General features: G+C 40.4%; 1 protein-coding gene across 5 annotated transcripts in view; it reads right to left on the reverse strand.

Moving 5' to 3' along the window:
• Positions 1-23,960, reverse strand: part of NEK7 (NIMA related kinase 7) — a 96,581-nt gene that overhangs the window by 33,806 nt on the left and 38,815 nt on the right. For all 5 annotated transcript variants that reach the window (XM_079981695.1, XM_079981692.1, XM_079981693.1 and 2 more), the window contains 2 exons: positions 17,010-17,072; positions 13,660-13,770 (listed from right to left, as the gene is read on the reverse strand). In XM_079981695.1, the coding sequence (XP_079837821.1) occupies positions 13,660-13,770; positions 17,010-17,072 (174 nt within the window). The remainder of the gene's footprint in view (positions 1-13,659; positions 13,771-17,009; positions 17,073-23,960) is intronic.

Raw genomic sequence — 23,960 nt, forward strand, 5'->3', positions numbered from 1 at the left:
ATAAATCCAGACAAAACCTGTGAAAGAATCAACACATATTAGGTAATACTTTGCATTGCCTCTAGATGGTGCTAAAGGACCAATCACATCAGCATACACCCGCTGAAATGCCCTGTCAACCCTCGAGGTGACCTGCTTGACGTCCTTCTTGGCTACACCTGCAAAAGAAATCATGTTAGAATCACAAGAATTACATTCCATGTAATCACTTTGATCAAAAGTCAACAAATACAGTCCATCTTTCTCTTCGGCAGAAAGATACAACTCTCCATCTTTGTAGATCTCGCAGTGTTGATCATCATAGGACAGTTTTAGTCCCTTCTTGGCAATCTGCGAAACGCTGAGCAGATTGTACTTCAACTCTGGAACCAAATAAACATCGTTTATAGTCAAGTTCAGACTTTTAAGATACACAGTCCCAATTCCGGTGGCTTCCAGCTCTCGACCGTTGGCTTGTTGTACAACGAAGCTTTGCTTCTTAAACGACGAAAACAAATCCCTGCGATGGGTCATGTGAACCGTCGCTCCCGTGTCTAAAACGAAGGAATTCCCCACTTGTGGTGTGGCTTTTAGGGACAACAAAACCTTTGCAGGCTTCGCCTGTGACTTGGCATGACTTCTGCCTGACGCCTCAGACTTCGTGGAGCTTCCCTTGGCTCCTTTGTTCTGACGTGGCTTCCTGCAGTACCGCTGAAGATGCCCAGTCTGTCCACAATTGTGGCATCGGACAACGTTCAAAGCTACGGCGTCTCCTCCAGTAGCTACAGCAGTGGGGATGTTAGAACTCCGTTCTTGACTCCCCCTGTCCTTCACTTCCAGGGCGGCAAGCCTGTCATGTTCGTTCAGAACCACGGCAAAGACTCTGTCCGAAGTCAAATCTTGCGCTGGGAGAGACCCCAGCTGACTGGCAACCGTTTTGTAAGTCTGATTCAGGCTGTTGATCACCATGAAGCAAAACACTTCCTCCTGCAGACGGAAATTGCGTTCCACCATCTGCTGACGCAGAAATTTCATTTCCGTCAGGTGCGCTTGAACATCTCCATTAGGCGCAAGCCTCAGGTTAGTCAGCTTCTCAAAATACAGCAACGCTGAAGAACCTGCATCTCTCTGATGTGTCCTTCTCAGCGTGTCCCAAACATCTTTCGCGTGCGGTAAATCTTGTATATGAATAAGCTGAGAGTCCGACACGCACAGAATTATAGCGGTTCTGGCCTTCACATCCTGTGACTCCCAAGGACGCGTTGGTGCTGCAGGGATGGGGTTCTCAATCACCCTAAACAGTCTCTGATTCTGCAGCAAGGCCTTCATCTTAATAGACCAAGATGCATAATTGTCACTGGTCAAAAGGGGTGGAGAAGGCAGACTTCCCTTCTTGACATCCATTTTGAGTCCTTGCATTGACTCTCAAACACAAGCCTCTAAAATCCAATAGCTGGCTTGTTTACACTCTGTGCACCTGGCAGCAATAACACTGGCTGCTTGGAAAGTCCCCTTTCACAGTTCCTAGTCAAAACACGAGCTGTTTTTGCTTCTCCGAGCACAGCCTGACATCCAGCCCTTATCTTGAAACTGGCCTGCGTTGCTAAGCAACCACATTCCTTTCCTTGGACAGGAAAAACCACAGGAATGTTTGGAATGCAGACTCTTCTCTCTCGGAGCTGTTTTTCCCAAACGTTGCTCCCATGAAGCAGAGAATTAATCCATCTGCATTCACACTCTTAAGCCCGAAAATTTCATACCTGGGCTCCGTAGCTTGGCTTTCAGCTTCTTCTGGTCAGCTTCTAGCTGCAGAGAATCAGCATCCATCTCAGGCTTCCATGGAGAGGGATGAATACAGTCTCCTTGATGCAGACTCCCATGGATCGTAGCAACCATCCTCTGCTACCAATGTCAGAATTCAGGGTCGGTCAGAGGTATGTGCCTATCTCTCCAGGCACCGGCTGGATTCTTTTGACCTCCCTCCGGCGACTCCCGGCAGTAAAAACACTCGAGGTCCGTTCCGGCGATTTTCCTCAGGCTGTGAGAAAAACACACCAAACTGCTTCTCCTCCTCCCTGCTCTCCAGCATATCCCCAGGGAGGGGAATCAGACACAGACAGAAATGTATCTTACATTCTTTTATTCCTGTCTGTACTTCAGTACAGAGAAAACATGTCTGCTCTTTTCAACAAACAGAGAGAAACTCCCAAACTCCACCCATGTACATCCTGTACAGGTCATATGACACACACACTGAGCTAACATCCGGTGCTCAGTACAGAATGGACTGCCCCTTTGTTTCCATGGCAACAGTCACATACTTCCTGTTTGGCTTTCCAGCCACAAGCAGCAGACTTGGCTGCTATAGCCTTTGCTTGCTGCTGCATTGCTGCTTTAGAATAACAACACACACATTTAATTTCCTCAAAATATTTTCAAAAACTGAAATGATGCAATATTTGAATGCAAGCTCTTGAAATGCTGCTTTCCTCAGACCTGGACTGAATCCAAAACAAACTCTGTATCTATTCTCCCCATAGGTGGGATTTGCATATCAGAGGACTGTTTGATGTCAACAAGATAGATAGATAGATAGATAGATAGATAGATAGATAGATAGATAGATACCGGGTTTCTTTTCATTTACAACCAAATACACAACTTCAAGTATATGCACAGAAAGCACATTTTATTGTTTTTAAAATGAACCCTGAAAAGACTTTTAACAATGTATTTTTAGACAAACTTCTAACAAAAACTCATTATACAATGCCCACTGTTCCTATATGTTCTACACCTTACTTAAAATCATAGAATCATAGAATCATAGAGTTGGAAGAGACCACAAGGGCCATCGAGTCCAACCCCCTGCCAAGCAGGAAACACCATCAGAGCACTCCTGACATATGGTTGTCAAGCCTCTGCTTAAAGACCTCCAAAGAAGGAGACTCCACCACACTCCTTGGCAGCAAATTCCACTGTCGAACAGCTCTTACTGTCAGGAAGTTCTTCCTAATGTTTAGGTGGAATCTTCTTTCTTGTAGTTTGGAACCATTGCTCCGTGTCCGCTTCTCTCCCTCCTCTATGTGACATCCTTTTATATATTTGAACATGGCTATCATATCACCCCTTAACCTCCTCTTCTCCAGGCTAAACATGCCCAGCTCCCTTAGCCGTTCCTCATAAGGCATCGTTTCCAGGCCTTTGACCATTTTGGATGCCCTCCTCTGGACACGTTCCAGTTTGTCAGTGTCCTTCTTGAACTGTGGTGCCCAGAACTGGACACAGTACTCCAGGTGAGGTCTGACCAGAGCAGAATACAGTGGCACTATTACTTCCCTTGATCTAGATGCTATACTCCTATTGATGCAGCCCAGAATTGCATTGGCTTTTTTAGCTGCCGCGTCACCCTGTTGGCTCATGTCAAGTTTGTGGTCAACAAGACTCCTAGATCCTTTTCACATGTACTGCTCTCAAGCCAGGTGTCACCCATCTTGTATTTGTGCCTCTCATTTTTTTTGCCCAAGTGCAATACTTTACATTTCTCCCTGTTAAAGTTCATCTTGTTTGTTTTGGCCCAGTTCTCTAATCTGTCAAGGTCGTTTTGAAGTGTGATCCTGTCCTCTGGGGTGTTAGCCACCCCTCCCAGTTCGGTGTCATCTGCAAATTTGATCATGATGGCCTTGAGTCCATCATCCAAGTCGTTGATAAAGATGTTGAATAAGACGGGGCCCAAGACAGAACCCTGATTTTGTCCCAAAACATTCTCAAAAGTGTTATGTGCACTAATGAAATCAAATTTTTCGAGATTTGGTGTGGTATGCTAACACTGGGATTTAATTTTTTTGCCCCAATGCAGAACCAAGTAGAAAAATGTATCTGCTCCAGAGCTTAGCTGGAGGCTTGGTCCTTCCAAAGACCGGATGTCTCAAGGTACATGGTAAAGATACTTGACTGGAAGAAGGTAGGTGTCCAGAGTTTCAAGGACTTTCTCAGTCCTACCAAAAGAATGTCAGGGCCTAGATCCAGGACCTTTTGAATGAATAGCGCTAGTGCTGAGTGGCATAGAATTATATGGTATACAGTCGTACCTCAGAAGTCAAACAGAATCTGTTCTGGAAGTCCGTTCAACTTCCAAAGTGTTCAGAAACCAAGGCGCAGCTTCCGATTGGCTGCAACGGACTTTCGGGTTCCAAAGAACGTTCGCAAACCAGAACAATCACTTCCAGGTTTGTGGTGTTCGGGAGCCAAAATGTTAGTCTCGCAAGGCGTTTGAGTTCCAAGGTACAAGTATACAGTGGTACCTCGGGTTACATACACTTCAGGTTACATACGCTTCAGGTTACAGACTCCGCTAACCCAGAAATAGTACCTCGGGTTAAGAACTTTGCTTCAGGAGGAGAACAGAAATTGTGCTCTGGCAGTGTGGCGGCAGCAGGAGGCCCCATTAGCTAAAATGGTGCTTCAGGTTAAGAACGGACCTCAGGAGCGAATTAAGTACTTAACCCGAGGTACCACTGTATAATGAAATGAGAAGTCCTCTATTACACTACACCCTATGGTTTTCTTTGTAGCATTCCTTGGAACTATTTCTCTAAGGTGTCTGCCTGCTTGCCTTTTTACAAGCACAAATAAAAGCACAAAAACATAGGATCAGATCATTGGCACATCTAACTCACATTTCTCTACAGTGACTGGAAGCATCTCTCAAAAGCTTTTTTAAAAAAATTGAAACACACATTATTTCATGGAGCTTAGTTAGCTAGGGCGGGACGCAGGTGGCGCTGTGGGTTAAAGCCTCAGCGCCTAGGGCTTGCCGATCGAAAGGTCGGCGGTTCGAATCCCTGCGGCGGGGTGCGCTCCCGCTGCTCGGTCCCAGCGCCTGCCAACCTAGCAGTTCGAAAGCACCTCCGGGTGCAAGTAGATAAATAGGGACCGCTTACCAGCGGGAAGGTAAACGACGTTTCCGTGTGCGGCTCTGGCTCTGGCCAGAGCAGCAATGTCACGCTGGCCACGTGACCCGGAAGTGTCTCCGGACAGCGCTGGCCCCTGGCCTCTTAAGTGAGATGGGCGCACAACCCCAGAGTCTGTCAAGACTGGCCCGTACGGGCAGGGGTACCTTTACCTTTACCTTAGTTAGCTAGTTGTTCTAGTGTAAATGGTTTTCTGTTCTTTCGCTGTGTTTACATTATTGATTTTGTAGTTTTTTGTTGATATTGGCTTAATTATTTGTTTTGTTTTAAAGTGCTTTTATTGATTGCAAGCCACTTTCAATATTGGGGGGTTAAAACATCAAAGCTATTCCTTTCCAGAATAAATTCAAAATAAATCTGGGGGAGCCTTCTTTAACCTTTAACAAGTTCCAAATCTGCTTGGAATAGCCCAGTTTGTCTTGAGATTTGCAAAAGCTAGTGGGACATAAAAAGTATTACACAAAACTTTGTGCAAACTGAATAACTTCTCTTCATTTGGGGGTTACTTTTCTTACGGAAGCAGGCCTTCTTTGGTAGAAGATGCTTTCTGCTAGCAGGGCATTTTTGGATCAAATTTGGAACAAGAACTTGTCTTAATTATAGTGAGATTTTTAATAATAATAATAGTAATAGTAACAGCAACAACAACAATAATAATTTATACCCCACCCATCTGGCTGGGTTTCCCCAGCCACTCTGGGTGGCTTCCAACAAAATATTAAAAATACAATAAAACATCAGACATTAAAAACTTCCCTAAACAGGGAATTAACTAGCTAACTAGTTAGCTATCTATCTTGATCTATCCCTAGCATTGCTGCAAAATACAATATCCCATGAGTAGACCAACCATGTATTTGGAATTCACTTGCCTCTCATGAAACCTACATGGGCATATAAGGAAAGTTACAGGGAGGGATTAAAGAGTCTTGAGAGTCTAATAAAGGCTAAAAGAACAAGGCAAGCTTAACTTCCACAGAAAAAAATATTTAAGTAAGGTTATGATGATTTCCAAAACATTTAAATAAGTTTTATGGAAAAAGAAAACAAAGAGTTTTGGGGTATCCTAAAGGCAGCAGTTTTAAGGGACCCGGGTGACGCTGTGGGTTAAACCATAGAGCCTAGGACTTGCCAATCAGAAGGTCGGCAGTTCAAATCCCCGCGACGGGGTGAGCTCCTGTTGCTCGGTCCCTGCTCCTGCCAACCTAGCAGTTTGAAAGCATTTCAAAGTGCAAGTAGATAAATAGGAAGGTAAACGACATTTCCGTGCGTTGCTCTGGTTCGCCAGAAGCAGCTTATTCATGCTGGCCACATGACCCGGAAGCGGTAAGCCCCATCTCTCGGCCAATAAAGCGAGATGAGCGCTGCAACCCCAGAGTCGGTCATGACTGGAACTAATGGTCAGGGGTCCCTTTACCTTTACCTTTTAAAGGCAGCAGTTTAGTGTGAGCCTTTGTAGGCTAGAACCTTCATCAGATTAGAAAAGAGGGGTTCAAAGGCTAGCAAACAAATGGAATAGTTACATTTAAGTCTTGTAGCAGAACTAAAAGATAAAAATGCAAGAGACTGCAGTTTGTGTCCCAACCACATTTAAGAGGAGGGAGTAATGCAGAGCATGGATGCATTCATGATCCAGATCAGATTTAGATGTGTTCCACTTTTGCCAGAGGACACAGACTGTATCCCATTTATCAAGAAACAGAGCAGTTCAGAGTAGGCATTAGCAAAGACTGAACTTTCCAAGCATCCCTAGGTGGGGACAAAGGTATTACATTATCTGGCAACCAGCAACACTGCTACAGCAAGTGAAAACAGTTGAAGCAGTTTTCCAGACAGGAGTGCTTGCAGGGTTGCAGTTCCTGTCCAACTGCTGTCGTGACAGCTCCAACCTGCTCCCGCTGCAGTGCTGCTGGTTCTTAGAAACTGGAAAAAAACAATGAGTTACAAAAAGCACACGCATATATATATATATATATATATATATATATATATATATACACATACATACATACATATATATATGCTCATAGATATTAGTAGGGCTTGTCAGCACTTGGTGTCAGAGAGTTTGCATCAAGAATGATAGAATCTATCTATATATATTCTATGTATGTATATGTATATAAGAATGAAAGGGGGGGGAACCACCTGAAATTACAAAGAGTAAAAAAATGACACAAAATAGGTACCACAGGTAGCTTCAAAACTTTTAACAGCAAACATAGGTATAGTAAGTTCAAAGCAATGCTTTATATTTCCTTTAGGAAGATGCTTAATAAAAAATATATTAACTTGAGACTTTGTTCTATAATTAATCTAGCTAGTGTTGCCTGGTGTACTGTTGAAAAATTGGGTTTTTTGTTTTGTTTTTTTTAAAACAGCCTTTAAAAACTAATAAGAAAAGCTCAGAGGAGAAAGGTGACATAATGGCATCTGTAATGTACCATCTCAATGTTTGGATAATCAGTATATGGTACATATCAAAAGCATTTTTCAGTTCACAGTAGTAGCAAATGTCTTTACTCTAGCATGTGTGGAAGTCTCAGAGAAAAATTAATTTTTTAAAGAAAGTTTTTAAAAATAAACTTCAGTGTTTAACAATAAAAAAAATGTTGAAAGTGTAGATTTGGTTGGCTGCTCTCATACAGTTGTACCTTGGTTGTCAAACTTAATCCTTTCCGGGAGTCCGTTTGACTCCTAAAACGGTTCAGAAACCAAGGCGCAGCTTCCAATTGGCTGCAGGAGCTTCCTGCACTCAATTGGAAGCCGCAGAAGCCACGCTGGACATTCAGCTTCTGAAAAACGTTTGCAAACCAGAACACACACTTCTGGGTTTGCGCCATTCAGGAGCCAAAACGTCCGAGTACCAAGGCATTCAACAACCAAGGTACAACTGTATTTAAGAATAGGCAAGGGAAAGAGAGCCGTTTCTTTCCTTTTGTTTCACTCATGTATTAACTAACCTTCAGGGAACCCAAGAAAAGGTATGTAAATGTGGAAAGAGACTGCCCTCTATTCTAATCCAATTCTCGGTGTTCACCACACACTTCCCTAGCAAACATCTGAATGGAACCAGTTTGGGAAGGCTGCCTTAAAGACCACAACTGAGGCTGTCTAGTTGTCCTGGTGTCCCCACCAGCTGAGGAAAGGTGGCTGGTGTCTAGAGAGAGTCTTCTAAGCTATGACACACTCTTATGGAATTATTTCCTCATTGAAGTTAACTTTGTGCTAACCCTAGTACCTTTTTTGCACCAGGAATTGTTAAATTTTCCATTATTTTCTTTGTATTACTATTTAAACCATGTTGTAATCAATTATATTTTGCTTTTGTATTTATCTTGTTTTTGCAGATCACCCTGAAAGTATTGCTGGAGGACGGTATATAAATCATTTAAATAAACAGAACAGAATAAAATGGACTCTCACCTTGACAATGTAGCCATAATACAATGTAGAAGGACTACTTTTCAAGTTATTAGTCAAGACTCTCACCCCAGTACAGTGCCATTCACACAGCAACATGCATTTATATGAACAAGTTAGGGTATAAATCACATCCCTGTTCTTCTTAGTTTTCACACCAGGCTCAAACATTATCATGCCTTCTGTAGCTTCAAGCCTGCCTGGTACTCGCTCTAGTGAGAAAAGAGTTATTTTTCTTTACATGCTATAATTAAGGTCTCAAAGTTTTGAAGTGGTTTGCAAATGTTCAAAGTGGGCACTTGAGCATTCTCCAATATAACCTAGAGATCCATCTAAAGGATTCTTTAGCCACTCAAAATTGCTCCTCCAGCCAGTACTGTGCAGATACGATGATGCTAGGAAAGCATTCCTTCTTAGCTGCTGTTACTGCCACAATATAAACTATAAAGTGAGCTCTAAACTGTGTTTGGTCACACTTGATTCAGCTTTCCCTCCACATAAATCTGGCGATCACCCCAACCAATTCATCATCTCCAAGTACTTGATGTACAAAAGAGCCAAGACAGTTCTATACAGTGGTACAGAGTGCTTAAAAACCATTGTGTCTACATAACAGGTAATTTCTGAATTCTAGAATGTGATTGAACAGGAATGTGAAGTATGCTAACAGAAAGGACTCTCGGGAATCTAGTAGCAATCATCCTTTCTGGTTGAGAAATTACATAACCTGCTGCACTTGTTGAGTTGGGAGCATTTTGGAATGACTGCAGCAAAAATCCTGGCCCATAAAAGATACGGCAGTCTAAGCATGTGTGTTGAAGTCTCCCCAAATCACTGTTCCGTGGCGCCTCAAAACCAAAAACAAGACCAATCCCAGCAAGGAGATTGTTAGGCAGCAGGATGATATATGCAATAATGGAATTTCAAACTAAGTGCCTAATATCAAGTGCAAATACTCGAAACTGAATTTGATCAGATAGGAAGCTGAAGAGGGAGATGGGATAGCACAGTGACCACTTCCTTCCTAACCATCAAGTCTGGGTCAGCACTGCAACAAGAACCCAAAACAGACAACCTTGGAAAATCCAACTCATTCACCCATCTCATTGATGCAGGTCAACAGCACAATTTGGGATTAAATCCTGGATGACAGCAGGAGCATCTCATCCAGTAGAATGGAGCTGCAGCCATGGCTTTCCAGCAGCAGCACTGCTGCTGCTTACCAGAACAGTGAGGGGAGAAGCATGGTGTCAGCCTGTGCAGTCTGTCAGTTGCGCTCCAGAACACTTTTTGTTTTATTTGGGGTGATGGTCATTTATACTCAACAGGCCTGGTGGACGGTCCTTGTGAACTGAATGTACATTCTCAAAAGTAGAATCTTATATCCACTGCAATGCCTAGGTAGTTCGTTCACACACAAATGTATAGGAAGATGGAATATAAAATGAGATACTAAATAAATTTGAAATGATGTGGAAAGGGGTCTCTGAGAGTAGGAAGTTGGGAAACCACCAACCTGCATGAATGACCTTATTCATAGGACTGACAATATAGTGGTACCATCATAATGAGTTGCCCATTTAAACTTTTAGACATCAGATTCTTTTTTGCTCATTAGGGTAAAGCACTCAATAGCACAACACTGTGCTGAAGATTCATCTGTATTGTCTAATGAAAAGAGAGTCAGTAGCCACTATTATCCTTATTGGATTCCAAGATCTTGCGCCTGACTCCTAATTACTGTGTTTCTCACTGCTCGTATAAAAAACAGCACACACACACATACACACAGTGAGAGAAATGTTCTTATTTTTCTGTTGTGTTCTCATTTTAAAGAGAGAGAGCTGTGGATGCATTCATTGTACTTCCCTCCTTCGCTCAATCTTTATATACCTAAAATAAACTCATGCTGATCCCACTACAAGAACTATGAAAATATGAGTATAGTGTGACACCTTATACATATTTAATCATAGCCTGATAGGCTGTCATTAACTTCAAACAGCAATCCGAGTTCACTACATTAAACATGATGCCTATGTTAAGAGGACATCATAAACTACTCTCAAGAAAGATAGGTAAGAAATAGCCACAGAGCCAAATTGCATTGCAGGCAATTTTGGACATCTCTAGGGTAAAATCAGAAGAAATGCATAAACAGGATTCGCAAGTAGATTAAATTATGACTTCAATAATCACAGATTTAAAATTGTGGTTTCTTTAGTAACAAAAAACTAATTATAAACCAGAACTGGTCTCTCTGAACAAATAGTGGGTTAATGCCACTGTTGTAAGCTATGCCTGGCCTTCCATGAATCTGTGTGTGTATAAAATGGTTTTCAGTGCTAAATATATTTGTATTTCTGTTAAAGGGAAAATGCTGCCTTGACTAAATATCCGCCAAATGTATCACCGGATTTCAAATGCTAGAATGAAAGGAGTTAAATGGACGGGTTTGACAGTCCTAGGTAAAATAAAGGCATCAATAGGCCATAATGAAGTCTGTCACAGAAAGGGAAAAAAAAGAGAGGCCTCATCTTAAATGTTATGTCAAATTGGAATATACAGAAGAGAAAACAAAACCTTCATATTGTAGCAAGTGTAAACCTACAGAATTATTAATTCATAAGCAAAATATATACAATTTGGTTATAAATATTAACAGGACATTGTCAATCTTTGTAGCACCACATTTTTCACCCTCTTGGCTTAAAAATGTCATCTTGGCAAGGAATATTCTTCAAAGCACAAAGATGCAGTTTCAACTCTATGCTGTAAAGCAAAGTTAATATTCCTTCTAAGCCTCACAAAAATAGTATTTTGAAGGCAGAGGGTGAGGACTAATTAAAAAGCACACTTTTTGTATCCAGTAAACCTGAGACACTTACAATGCAGTGAAAAACAACAATAATCTAGTCTGGAGAACAAAGGACTTTTATTAGGGAGGGAACTGATTATTTGACAAGAAATGAATATATAAAAATAGAGTGGAATGATCTACCCAAGCTTAAGTATCTTAAATGCAGCTCTTAGAGTAATTCATTTAGCTGAGTGCAAGTTAAGAAACAAACAAAAAACAAAAAACCCCTCAACTACGATGAAGTTGTTTTGGCTTTGTAGCTTTGTTGTTTTAAATGCTGCCTATATAAATTAATAATAAATAAAGAAATAAGATTAGCTAGCTTCACACTTTCTCCCATACATAATATAATACAATTAACCCAACTGTGAACTTGAATACGTTTAATCTAAGAACTAATCTCAAAATTTTGAACAGCTGGCTGTTGAAATCTTTCCAGTGTGTTACTACAATTGGCAAACTTACTAGTTTTTAGTGTGCTAAAATTATAATTGGGCTTGTTGGAAAGTCTATTAACAGTAATGGAAAATGGCAATCAGTTGGTCTTCCTAACTTCCTTCCCAGCCTAAAATGCTCATGGTCTTGTTCAAAGTTCAGTGCACAGAACAGTCATGTTCACTCCAGCACAGCCAAATAGTTCCCATTCCTTTCCCTAAACATTACAGGAAGAAGAAGGGTGGCAAAACAAAGCCAAATAGGTGGTGGTAAGCAGACCTCTGATACCACCTGAGACCTTTATTTCTGTTCCACTGGAATAGGTTAAGCATGATCGTGTGCCTCATTAGGATATCAGAATATGACTCAGGGTTCCAAAAATCTCTCAGAAAACTCTTGTTGCTTTATGGTGAATGAAGAAATGAATGTAGCTTGTGGAAACAACCTCGAATTCCATAGAAATGTGCCAAGAGTGTTCACTGTTTATACATTCATAAAAAGCACTTTGACAAAGGGTCATCTGCGGGCACACATGGGCCTGTGCCGGCTTTCCTTCAGAGTCCCTTCCCACTGTTTGAAAGAAGCATTCTGTTGTGGCCAATAGAATAGGTTGTAGTGCGAGCTTGGTTCTGGGTGTGTGTGTACATATACACAGTTTCGCTGATTTGCAAATATGTTCAACAAGTCCCAACAGGTTGACCGTTCCTGTATTTTATTAATCTGAGCAAATATACCCCAATTAGGTCCATTTAAAAAATGACTCATAACTTTTCCCCAGGGTTTTCCTAGGGTCAGGTTAGGGAACAAAGCCCTAGAAACTAACATGGGTGCAGATTCCTCATGCCCTAAACAGGAGAAGTGGAACAAGCCCTCCTGGCTGTGCCACGGTTATTTAGTTTAGTGTGTACAAATGGTGATTTGTAGTTTAGTTTCTATTTGGTTTGTTTTCTATTCATTTAGCTTCTACAAAAACGAAGGCTTTTAGTACAGGGGCACCAATATTTTGGAACACTGCTCCCACTGAAATCGCACAGGCACTCACAATTCTATCATTCCACTGCCTGTTGAAAACATTTCTGTTTAGCCAAGCATTTCAGTGTTGTTTTTTATGATTTTGTAATTTTATGGTTTTTTAAAAAAAAAAATCTTGGAGGCCATATTTTTTTAATAAGTTGGTGGTTTAGAAATACTCGAATAAATGAATGGCTGGGTGAATGAATGGACAGAACATCTCAAATGGTGCATTGTGGAGGGACTGCTACAAATATTCTTCACAAGCTTGTACTTCTATCATAGCACTTTCAGTTTGGTGCCAAATCACCCAGCCAGCATTGCAACTAAGAGCATAGCAGCCTACTGCCTGGTTTTTGAGAAGTCACTGGTCTAAGCTCTTTCTAAGCTCTTTCCATATTATCACTGCAATGACTTGTGGGTTCATTCCTGTTGGCAAAAATCAAGCGTTATGGAAGCAGCCTTCATAGGCTCCAAGGGCCTTTGATTGTTTTGCTTTGTTTTCACAACTTTAGAAAGAAACATGTTCCTACATGTTTGGATGGTCAGTACCAACATTTTAAACATACAATCTGGTTTTACAGCTGAATTATTATGGTAAAAATCTCAAAGGGGAGAATTTATAAACAGAAATGCCAAAATTAAATATTATGGCTGGCACAATGCCAGATTTGGAGTATAATGATGATCTCCCCATCTATGTTTCCTTGCAATCATGCATAGCATTTTAAGATTAGCACTTTGATAGTGAGATATAAATATGGACACTTCGATAGCTTGGAAAGGATTTACAGAATTGAAACCTGGAGTAGGATTTGCGGCAATCACTTATAATTTAGGGTACCTGAGAAACCAGAAATAAAACCAGAGTAATGAGAATCAAAACAAAATATGAAAAATAAAATATGATTTCTATTTATTTCAAACAATGAATATATTTAAAAAGAAAGAAAACTCTCTGTTAAGAAAAACACCTACCTTGATCATTCTAGAAAGGTCTCCAGCATCTGCTAATTCCAGTACAATATTTAGTTCATTGTCTTCAATAAATGATGCATAGTATTTGATTACATTTGGATGATTCAATTGCTAGAAAAAGAAACAGATACTTCAGTCTACAGTACGTATAGCCTCAACTATTGGTTTCCACCATTTAATCCTATATACACATTCATGTGTTCATTATTTGCATGCATTATTTTTAGATAACAAAAAACCCTGAACCAAGTCTAAAAATCAAACTTAACAAAGAGGATACCAGCACCTTGAACTAAGCCAGGAAACAATACAGCAGCTACTACAGCATGTCTATGTTTTTTGGGGGGAGTGGAAAAGAAAGCCCCTTAATTAGTTAGGAATGGGGCACACAAAGCTATCAGATGACTTATGCAAGAAAGCCAAAGAACATGCCATTTAAAAAAGAAGAAAAAGCACCTCTTCAACTTTCAATTGTCCATGATAAAACAAAAAAAACTTCATTAGCTTCTCAACCAATGACCATTGTAAAACAAAACTAAAGTAGAATTTGAAACCAGAAGAGGTTTTGCATTATACACTCCACTCACAGGATTAATAAAGGTACCACTAACTTCCAAATGCCTCCATTGGATTATTCTAAAATGGATATATTTGCAATATTTTGCTCTTTCTCAGAAAATTATTGAGGTTTTTAAAGCTGAATGCCTCCAGACAGACAAGAAAAACTCAGCAAAGCAAACTTTTGGCAGGCTTATGGCCAGGTCAAGAACAGTGTTGATGAAAAGTAATAATAACAATCCACATAGAATATACATTGAGGAATGTAAAAAAACTTATCACACTGTCTTAAATTTTGCCTCAAAAGTTGAGGTTTTTTTTAAAAAAATCTGTTTTGTATTCAAAGCATATAGCTACATATCTCTTCAGCACAATAATAATGTTTTATGTTTTTTGTTCCTGTCACGCAGAATCACTAGGGTTCAGTCTGCCCACACAGGTAACCTAGGCTACTACTTCCTAGGTGCATATCTGACCAAGGGTAGTTTCTGTATTCAAATCCATCATCTGCTCAACCACAGAGCGGACATCACAGAGAACCTCTCCAATACCATTTCTTCCATAGACATAGCAAGGTCCTCCACAACGTTGTCAGTAAGGTGCATGGAATTTTCTATATGTGCAATGAGGCAACTCCTACCAAAAATACCCATGTTCTAACTGACAAGGCACTCCTAAAAATATAAAGGAGCAGCACAAAGAGCTACGGCTGGGGCAGAGGGGGAGCAGCAGGGTGGGAAGTTAGGTGCAGACACCTAAGTAACCTTTAAAGTCACAGGTAAGGTTTGTTATATTTTTAAAGCAGAAAGCACAATAATAGTCGTCAAGAAACAACATGTGTCACCTTCTGCAATCACAAAGACCATAAATTTTCTTTTTAAAGCCCCAAAAACCTAAAACCTAGGAATTTTGTCAGAGCATCTTTCTGGTTGGCAACAACAAACAGGAAAAGAAGAGCCACATTCACTCCAAAGGAAAGCCCCCTCCTGTAAACTGTAACTCACCTTATTTATATGTCTCTTTGCATCATTCATAATCAGTATTCAGTAAGGCACTTTAGAGGAACAAAAAAGTTTGTGTGTGCACAGACAAGGCTTTTGTCCTTGTTTTACAAAGTGCATCTTCTCTGGATCACACTGTAGTCTGCTTTCGAGAACTAAGGATTTTTATATGGCAAGTCTTCACCCCCACCTACATAACAAACCTCGTTCAAAAACAGCTGTTTCTGATATAACTTGGTAAGGTGGCGGAAGGTGGGGAGTGGAGGCCAGCAGTTCAAAGGGAAAATCCTACAAGGATAAGCTCTTGGTAACAACTAGGGCAGCTCTTGGTTCCCACTTTAAACTTTAAAAAGGCAGCTTACAATGCAATGCGATATGGATGGGAGACTGACATGCATAAAAGGAATACAAAAGCACTGTATCTTTGTGTGCATGTGTGTGCACATTATGTGTTCTATACATATATTGTAGGGGAGGGGTAGTAGCTCAGTGGCTGAAGAAAAACTTTACATATAGCAAGTCCAACCTAAAAGGATTGCCAGGGGGCAGTCTCAGAAAAGCCCTCTTTCTGCCCAAGGCTGTGGAGAGACAGTCAGAATGAACAGTACTAAGCTAGATGGTCAAACAGTCTGGGCAGCATCCTAAATTCTTATGCAAAAGGCATAAATACAGTGTATGCTTGAGAGAGCCTTTTTTCCAAGTAAACAATCGTGAAGATCAGCGGACAAATTCTGCTCCCAAGTTCCATCTTTGACTGAAGTGAGGGCAGCTGGGATGAATTGAAGGATATCTTTTCGGTAATGGGATGCTCATTATGGAACTCCTGATAAATTCATTAAAAGGTAAAGGTAAAGGTACCCCTGCCCGTACGGGCCAGTCTTGACAGACTCTGGGGTTGTGCGCCCATCTCACTCAAGAGGCCGGGGGCCAGCGCTGTCCGGAGACACTTCCGGGTCACGTGGCCAGCGTGACAAAGCTGCATCTGGCGAGCCAGCGCAGCACACGGAAACACCGTTTACCTTCCCACCAGTAAGTGGTCCCTATTTATCTACTTGCACCCGGGGGTGCTTTCGAACTGCTAGGTTGGCAGGCGCTGGGACCGAGCAGTGGGAGCGCACCCCGCCGCAGGGATTCGAACCACCGACCTTTCGATCGGCAAGCCCTAGGCGCTGAGGCTTTTACCCACAGCGCCACCCGCGTCCCTTGATAAATTCATTAGGCCAGTTCTATTTTTAACTTGTTCCTTGGGTTCTTTTCTACTTTCAGCAGATATTTGAGATTATGGTGCAATTTATTTTTTAAAAAAACAGTAGCTGACCTGCCACCTGTTTCATGAAATAGTAATCTTATATATTTTGTAGCAGGTTTTTTTGGGGGGCGGCGGGAATTAATGAGGCTAAAGCTAGAAAAGGTTCCTATCATTTTAGCTTTCATTTGTTATTTATTATGAACCTTGTTGCTGTTGTCTGTAAGCTGCCGTGAAAGGCAGTGAGATACAAATCACAATGACACACACAGAGAGAAGTAAATAAACATATCAAGTAAGTTCTGCTCTGGTTATTAGCTATGGAGAGTCGAAATGCAACTCTACTGCCTCAAAAACCAGGTGAGGATATGCAAGTTTTGCTGCAGCTGCATTTAAAATATATGCATGCCCCTCTATCATCCCAAATCCATAGTGAAGACATTTTAGGTACGCCTTTAGACTTGGGAATAATAAAAATCTGAACAAATAAATGCTAAAGTTCACCTTCATTCAAGTAAAAAAAGAAAGTCATTGTACATATTTACCTTAAGAAGATCTATTTCTTTGATGCAATCAGCACGGGCTTTGGCGTCCATTAAATCAAATATCTTGTTTAAAAAAGGGGGGAAAGGAAAAAAAACAGGATATATATCATCAATGTTTGCTTTAATTTTGTGCCCTAAAAGTAATGTTGCATAAAGGAGAAATCCCCAAACTATGTGACAATAAATATGCATTAAATTAAATAATTAATACTTGCTGTGAGTAGTACCCATTCACAAGAGTACAGTGGTATCTCGGGTTAAGAACTTAATCCGTTCTGGAGGTCCGTTCTTAACCTGAAACTGTTCTCTCTCTCTCTCTCGCTTTATATATATATATATGTTGAAATTGTTAATAAAAAAAATATTTTTTTTAAAAAAGAAACTGTTCTTAACCTGAGGTTACCACTTTAGCTAATGGGACCTCCCGCTGCCACCACGCCACAATTTGTGTTCTCATCCTGGAGCAAAATTCTTAACGCAAGGTACTATTTCTGGGTTAGCAGAGTCTGTAACCTGAAGCGTCTGTAACCTGAGGTACCACTGTACATAAACACGGAAGAGGCCCCCTGCTGCACCTCTGAATGCTCTGCTGCTCTAGCTTTGCCTCTTCTAAACAGCCTACACTGGGGGAGTGGATAATTCTACAGCACCTCCATGGTGGATGTGTGATTGCATCATTCAACCACTGTTCATGTAGAGAAGCAGCAGTAGAACCACACATTCTCAGGGGAGGCTTTCTGCTGTGCTTCTGCACAAGCCAATTGCTCTAAACTCGTCTCCTTCCAATCAGATGGCACGCCCAGATCAGCGACTCATACAGAAACTAGGCTGCACCATGGGTGGATACTTTTTAAATATAATTTACACACGCTATATGTAAACCTTTGGGAATAGAAGAAGTGTGCCTTGAATTTTAATTCAGAGAAAAAGCGTGTTTCAGCTATCTGACATTTCAGAAACACTGGCATAAAATGAACTGTGACATTCATTTTTAAGCGCATCTGGCGTGATGATGATAATCAAGATAGTTATACAAGTCTAGATCTGGAGCTGCATTTCTGTACATGCTATCTCATTTAAGAGGACCCCTAATGTCTATGTGACAACAGCTGCTTTCCAGGGAGTCAGGAGCTAGAGAGAAACCCCTAAAGGTCAGCACCACAAGAGAGTTCCATGTGCCCCCTGGAAATCTGCTCTTAGGCAACATGTTCATGTTCAGTGGGTCTTCCTGGCAAACAAAGCAATGTTTCTTCGGCAAGGTTTTTCAGTGTGGTTGGTGGGTGTCGTCAGATACATGGTGATATGTGGATGTCTGATGGGATTGAAAATTGCAGGTGTGCTTTTTTGCTGTAATTTGAAGTGTCCACATATTGTGAAAGCAAATAAACAAACAAATGAAAGGCTGCCTCTGAAGTATAAAACAAGAGCGCTAAGAAGCTTTGCAAGCCCCAACGAGCAATGCACTTTTCCATCATCACTTAGAAGCCCTTACTAGAATTAAGGTAGCAAGGACAGTGGTCCTGTCAATCATTTTCCCATTATGACTTTCTTCCAAAATCTGTGCTTGTTTGGGGAAGTTCTCTTACAGAAGCAAGGTAATTTTAAAACAAAATAAAAAAATTCCTTCCAGTAGCACCTTAAAGACCAACTAAGTTAGTTCTTGGTATGAGCTTTCGTGTGCATGCACACTTCTTCAGATACACTGAAACAGAAGTCACCAGACCCTTCTATATAGTGAGAAGGTGGGGAGGGGTATTACTCAGAAGGTGGGTGGTGGGATTGGGGGATTGGCAGATAGCTGTGATGAGCCTGTTGACGACTCTTAATGACTGCAATAGGTCTTACAGGAAAAAGCAAGGGGTGAGAAGGTGAAAAATGGCTTTGTCATGTATAATGAGATAAATGGCTTTGTCATGTATAATGAGATAAATGGCTTTGTCATGTATAATGAGATACCACCCTTCTGAGTAATACCCCTCCCCACCTTCTCACTATATAGAAGGGTCTGGTGACTTCTGTTTCAGTGTATCTGAAGAAGTGTGCATGCACACGAAAGCTCATACCAAGAACTAACTTAGTTGGTCTTTAAGGTGTTACTGGAAGGAATTTTTTTATTTTGTTTTGACTATGGCAGACCAACACGGCTACCTATCTGTAAGGTAATTTTAGTTGTCCCCATTTTTGTCGTCCAAAAAAAATGCCCTAACTATGTTGAATACACACGGCCAGGGAAAGCAAAAACAAACAGCTTTGGCAACAGATGTTAACCAAGGAATCAGGATGCTGCGTAAATCTCACAGGACAAATATATTTTAACCAGCCAAATTGCTAAGAGAAGCGGAAAGACGCACTTTAGCAGGAACACACCTCAGGATTCTCACACCTCTGTGCATTGCAAATGCTGAGATGATAGAAAGCAAACTCTCTGTGCTGCAAGTTATGATTCAGGAAGGAGACTGAGTGGCAAAGCAGAACGATAGCAAGATAAGTCACATGAATGGAATGTTATGACGAAAAAAAATAGCATCTGACTAATAGAGTGGGGAAGGAAGGTCTAGCACTGTATAGTCAGTTTTGACTAAATATTGAAAAGCAAGCTGGTGTTGATGGAAAACACAGAAGCAAAAGTTTACGACTTGGGGTTTAGAACATGCCTGGCAAAAGAGAAATGTTGCAGCCCTCAGCTGCTATAAGTCTCAGAGCCAGAATGAAAAACACACTCTCTTGCTTAGATCACCTTGGCATTAAAATCCTAAGACTTGGCACATGTGATTAGCTTCCAAGAATCTGATTGCCTTTGGGAAAACACAGCAGGCATGTTCATTTTTTTTTAAACTTACCAGACAAAAACCTCAACCCACCAGGTACTTCAAGTTCCTATTTGCCCTGTCCCCACCACTCATCATTGTGAGACAACAACATTTGATCCCTGCTGTATCACACTGAAGGGGACAAGTTACGTTATTGTAGACTCCTTCCCTTCCTGAACACTGTGGTCAGGTTGAGTGGTAAGCAATAATGTCTAAATGTCCCCAAAGTTAAACTCAGCAACAGAAGCATCTATTTGCAGAAAACAGCACCCATCAGGGATTTAATTTTTTTTTTTTTTTTTTTGCAGGAAAATGGCATGGGTTACCTCAACACTGCACCATGATCCCAAATGGCACCTCCAACTGCTTTTTGTTAAAAAGAGACATGGCAGGTCTCAATTATTCTAATAAAAAAAACCCCTGAAGTGAAATGTATAGTTTGATCCCAAACCCAGGAATAAATTAGGAAGTAAGGACCCATATAAGGGAGAAAAGCAGATAAATAGTAGATTAACTAACAGTGAAATTCTCAAAAGTCAGCCCCACTGTTTCCAACAAAGTTTAAAGATAAAGGTAAAGGGAACCCTGACCATTAGGTCCAGTCGTGACCGACTCTGGGGTTGCAGCGCTCATCTCACTTTATTGGCCGAGGGAGCCAGCATACAGCTTCCAGGTGACGTGGCCAGCATGACTAAGCCGCTTCTGGCGAACCAGAGCAGCGCACGGAAACACCGTTTACCTTACCGCCAGAGTGGTACCTATTTATCTACTGGCACTCTGATGTGCCTTCTTTTTTTTCCTTTTTTTTTGAAATAATATTTATTACCTTTTCCAACAATTTAAACACTACAAAAAATAAAAACCATACAATACAATACAATACAATACAATACAATACAATACAATACAATACAAAAAAGGAGAAAAAAACAAAAAAACTATACCTTACACTAACAAAACACTAACATTAAACTAACAAAACAAAACAAACATAGTTTAAAACACACAAATAATTTCAATATCTTATCTTTCATTCCCTTATTTCCGCGACCTCCTCACACCTCCCTTTTTGTATTCCACTTCTATTAATTTTTTCAGCAATTCCTTTCCATCTTCCTCTATTTTTAGTCCTATAATTATCTTAACACATTCTAACCTTATTTTCCCTTTAATACTCTATTAATCTATTTATCCTTAATTCCTTATAATATTTCCACTAAAGCCATATAACTTCATTCCAACATTTTTCTAACATTCATTAATTTTACAGTATTTCCGTAAATAGTCTTTAAACTTTTTCCAGTCTTCTTCCACCGACTCTTCTCCCTGGTCTCGGATTCTGCCAGTCATTTCCGCCAATTCCATGTAGTCCATCAACTTCATCTGCCATTCTTCCCGGGTGGGTAAATCTTGTGTCTTCCAATATTTTGCGATGAGTATTCTTGCTGCTGTTGTTGCATACATAAAAAATGTTCTATCCTTCTTTGGCATCAATTGGCCGACCACGCACAGGAGAAAGGCCTCTGGTTTCTTCAGGAAGGTATATTTAAATACCTTTTTCATTTCGTTATAAATCATCTCCCAGAATGTCTTAATCCTTGGGCATGTCCACCAAAGGTGAAAGAATGTACCTTCAATCTCATTACATTTCCAACATTTATTATCGGGCAAATGGTAAATTTTTGCAAGCTTGACTGGTGTCATGTACCACCTGTAGATCATTTTCATTAAGTTTTCTCTTAGGGCATTACATGCCGTAAATTTCATACCTGTGGTCCATAACTGTTCCCAGTCCGCCATCATTATGTTATGTCCAACATCTTGTGCCCATTTAATCATAACTGATTTCACCATTTCATCCTGAGTGTTCCATCTCAGCAACAAGTTATACATTCTTGACAAATTCTTAATTTTTGGATCAAACAATTCTCTTTCCAATTTTGATTTTTCCACCTGGAAGCCAACTTTTTTGTCCAAATTATATGCCTCCATTATTTGGTAATAATGAAGCCAATCTCGCACTTTATTTTTCAATTTTTCAAAACTCTGCAATTTTATTCTGTCTCCATCTTGTTCCAAAATTTCCCAATATTTCGGCCATTTGGCCTCCATATTGAGTTTTTTCTGTGCCTTCGCTTCCATTGGCGACAACCATCTTGGAGTTTTCTTTTCTAACAAATCCTTATATCTTATCCAAACATTAAACAATGCTTTTCTAACAATGTGATTTTTGAACGCTTTATGTGCTTTTACCTTATCATACCACAAATATGCATGCCAGCCAAATACGTTATTAAAACCTTTTAAATCCAACACGTCAGTGTTTTCAAGAAGCAGCCATTCTCTCAGCCAGCAAAAAGCAGCTGATTCATAATATAGTTTAAGGTCTGGCAGGGCAAATCCACCTCTTTCTTTAGCATCAGTTAATATCTTAAAATTTATTCGAGGCTTCTTGCCCTGCCAGACAAATCTAGAAATATCTTTCTGCCACTTCTTGAAACAATCCATCTTATCCAAAATTTGCAATGTTTGAAACAAAAACAACATCTTTGGCAGCACATTCATTTTTATCACAGCAATTCGGCCTAAATATGAATTTCGGTGATAGGCTCTCCTTTGCATAAAGGACCACTCCTCTTTTTTTAACTTTATCTGATGAAATAATTTTTTTGCCCAATCTTTTATTACTCAATATCTTCCAATGTAGCCTTATCACATGTGTTTCTTGTAAACAAATCAAGTCCAAATGTTCTTTTTTCAATAAATGAAAGACTCTCCCCCTTTTTTCCGGGGAATTCAGTCCATTCACATTCCAGCTCGAAATCTGCAACGCCATCATGTATTTATGCTGATATTCCTCCAACTGCACCCAATGCTTGCTCTTCTTCTGTTGGTGGTAGTGGTGGCACGTTCACTGGCAAATGCAGTCCAAAGGATAATGTTGATATATCCAATATTCCCCTATTTGGTGATCCTCTTTCCAATGCTCTTTGCTCTAATCCTCTGTCTGGTGATCTTCTATCCGTTGCTCTTGACTCTTTTCCAAGTCCTTTCTGCAGATCTTCTTCGTATTTATCCAAAAACTTTACTTTATCTTCTACTGATCTTATTTTTATTTTCCTTCCTTTGAAGCTGAAAGATAGACCTTGGGGAAACTCCCACCTAAAGATAATTTTGTTCCTTCTCAGCAGGGCAACCAGATCTCTGTAGTTAGACCTTAGATCCAGAAGATATTTCGAGACGTCTTTAAAAATTTCCACTCTTGACCGTTGTACTTCTAGGTTCTTCTGATAATGCCAGCCCAAAATTCTATCTCTCTCTTCTTTCGTTCGAAGGGTAATCAAGCAATCTCTTATTCTGTTCTTCTCTTTTTTCCCTCCTCTTCCAAGTCTAAAAGCCCTCACAATTCTAAACTCTTCTTGGCCCAAGTCCAAGTCCCAGAAGTCAGCAAATTCCTGTGTGAGAAAATCTGTCAAACTTTCCTTCTCAAATTCAGGTAGGGCTCTAATCCTCAGATTCGTCTGTTTTTCTTTAAGTTCAATCATAGCAAGCGTCAGCTTATGTTCCTCAAGTTGCCTCTGTAAGGCTGGGACTCTCTCTGCCTCAAGTTCTGTTAGTTTACATTCAGCAGCAACAGCTTTCTCCTTGGCTTCTTCCGCAGTCTGTCGTATCAAAATAGATTCCTGTATCAATTTCTGGATAGCTTCTGTGTTGATATTCACCTTTGGTCCCAGATTATTTATACTTTCTGTATTTAAGTCAATTTTAGTAGTTGCAGCATCCACTTTCAAATTTATCGCATCTGTTTTCTTGTTAAGCTGTTCCAATGAATCATTTATCTTACTTAATGCAATCGCCAAGGCTTCTTCTGTCGACATTCCTTTTGATTTTGAGTGAACTGATATGGAAGCAGCCGCAGAAGGAGCAGGGAGACCTGGTGTTGAGCCTCTCCTGGGTTGCTGTAAAGTCCTCCCAGACCTTAATGTTTTTTCTGCAGTTTGCTGGTCTGTTTTTTCCTTTCCATTTGCCATAACACTTAAAAATTCAAGGTCAGTCCCAGAGTCTCACAATTTTTTTATCTTGCAGCTGGAAATTTCCGTAGCCCAGCTCAAAAAACAACCAATTTCAAAAGCTTCCACTA

Source organism: Podarcis cretensis (assembly GCF_951804945.1).
Source record: "Podarcis cretensis genome assembly, chromosome: 6".
In the NCBI taxonomy this organism is placed as follows: Eukaryota; Metazoa; Chordata; class Lepidosauria; order Squamata; family Lacertidae; genus Podarcis; species Podarcis cretensis.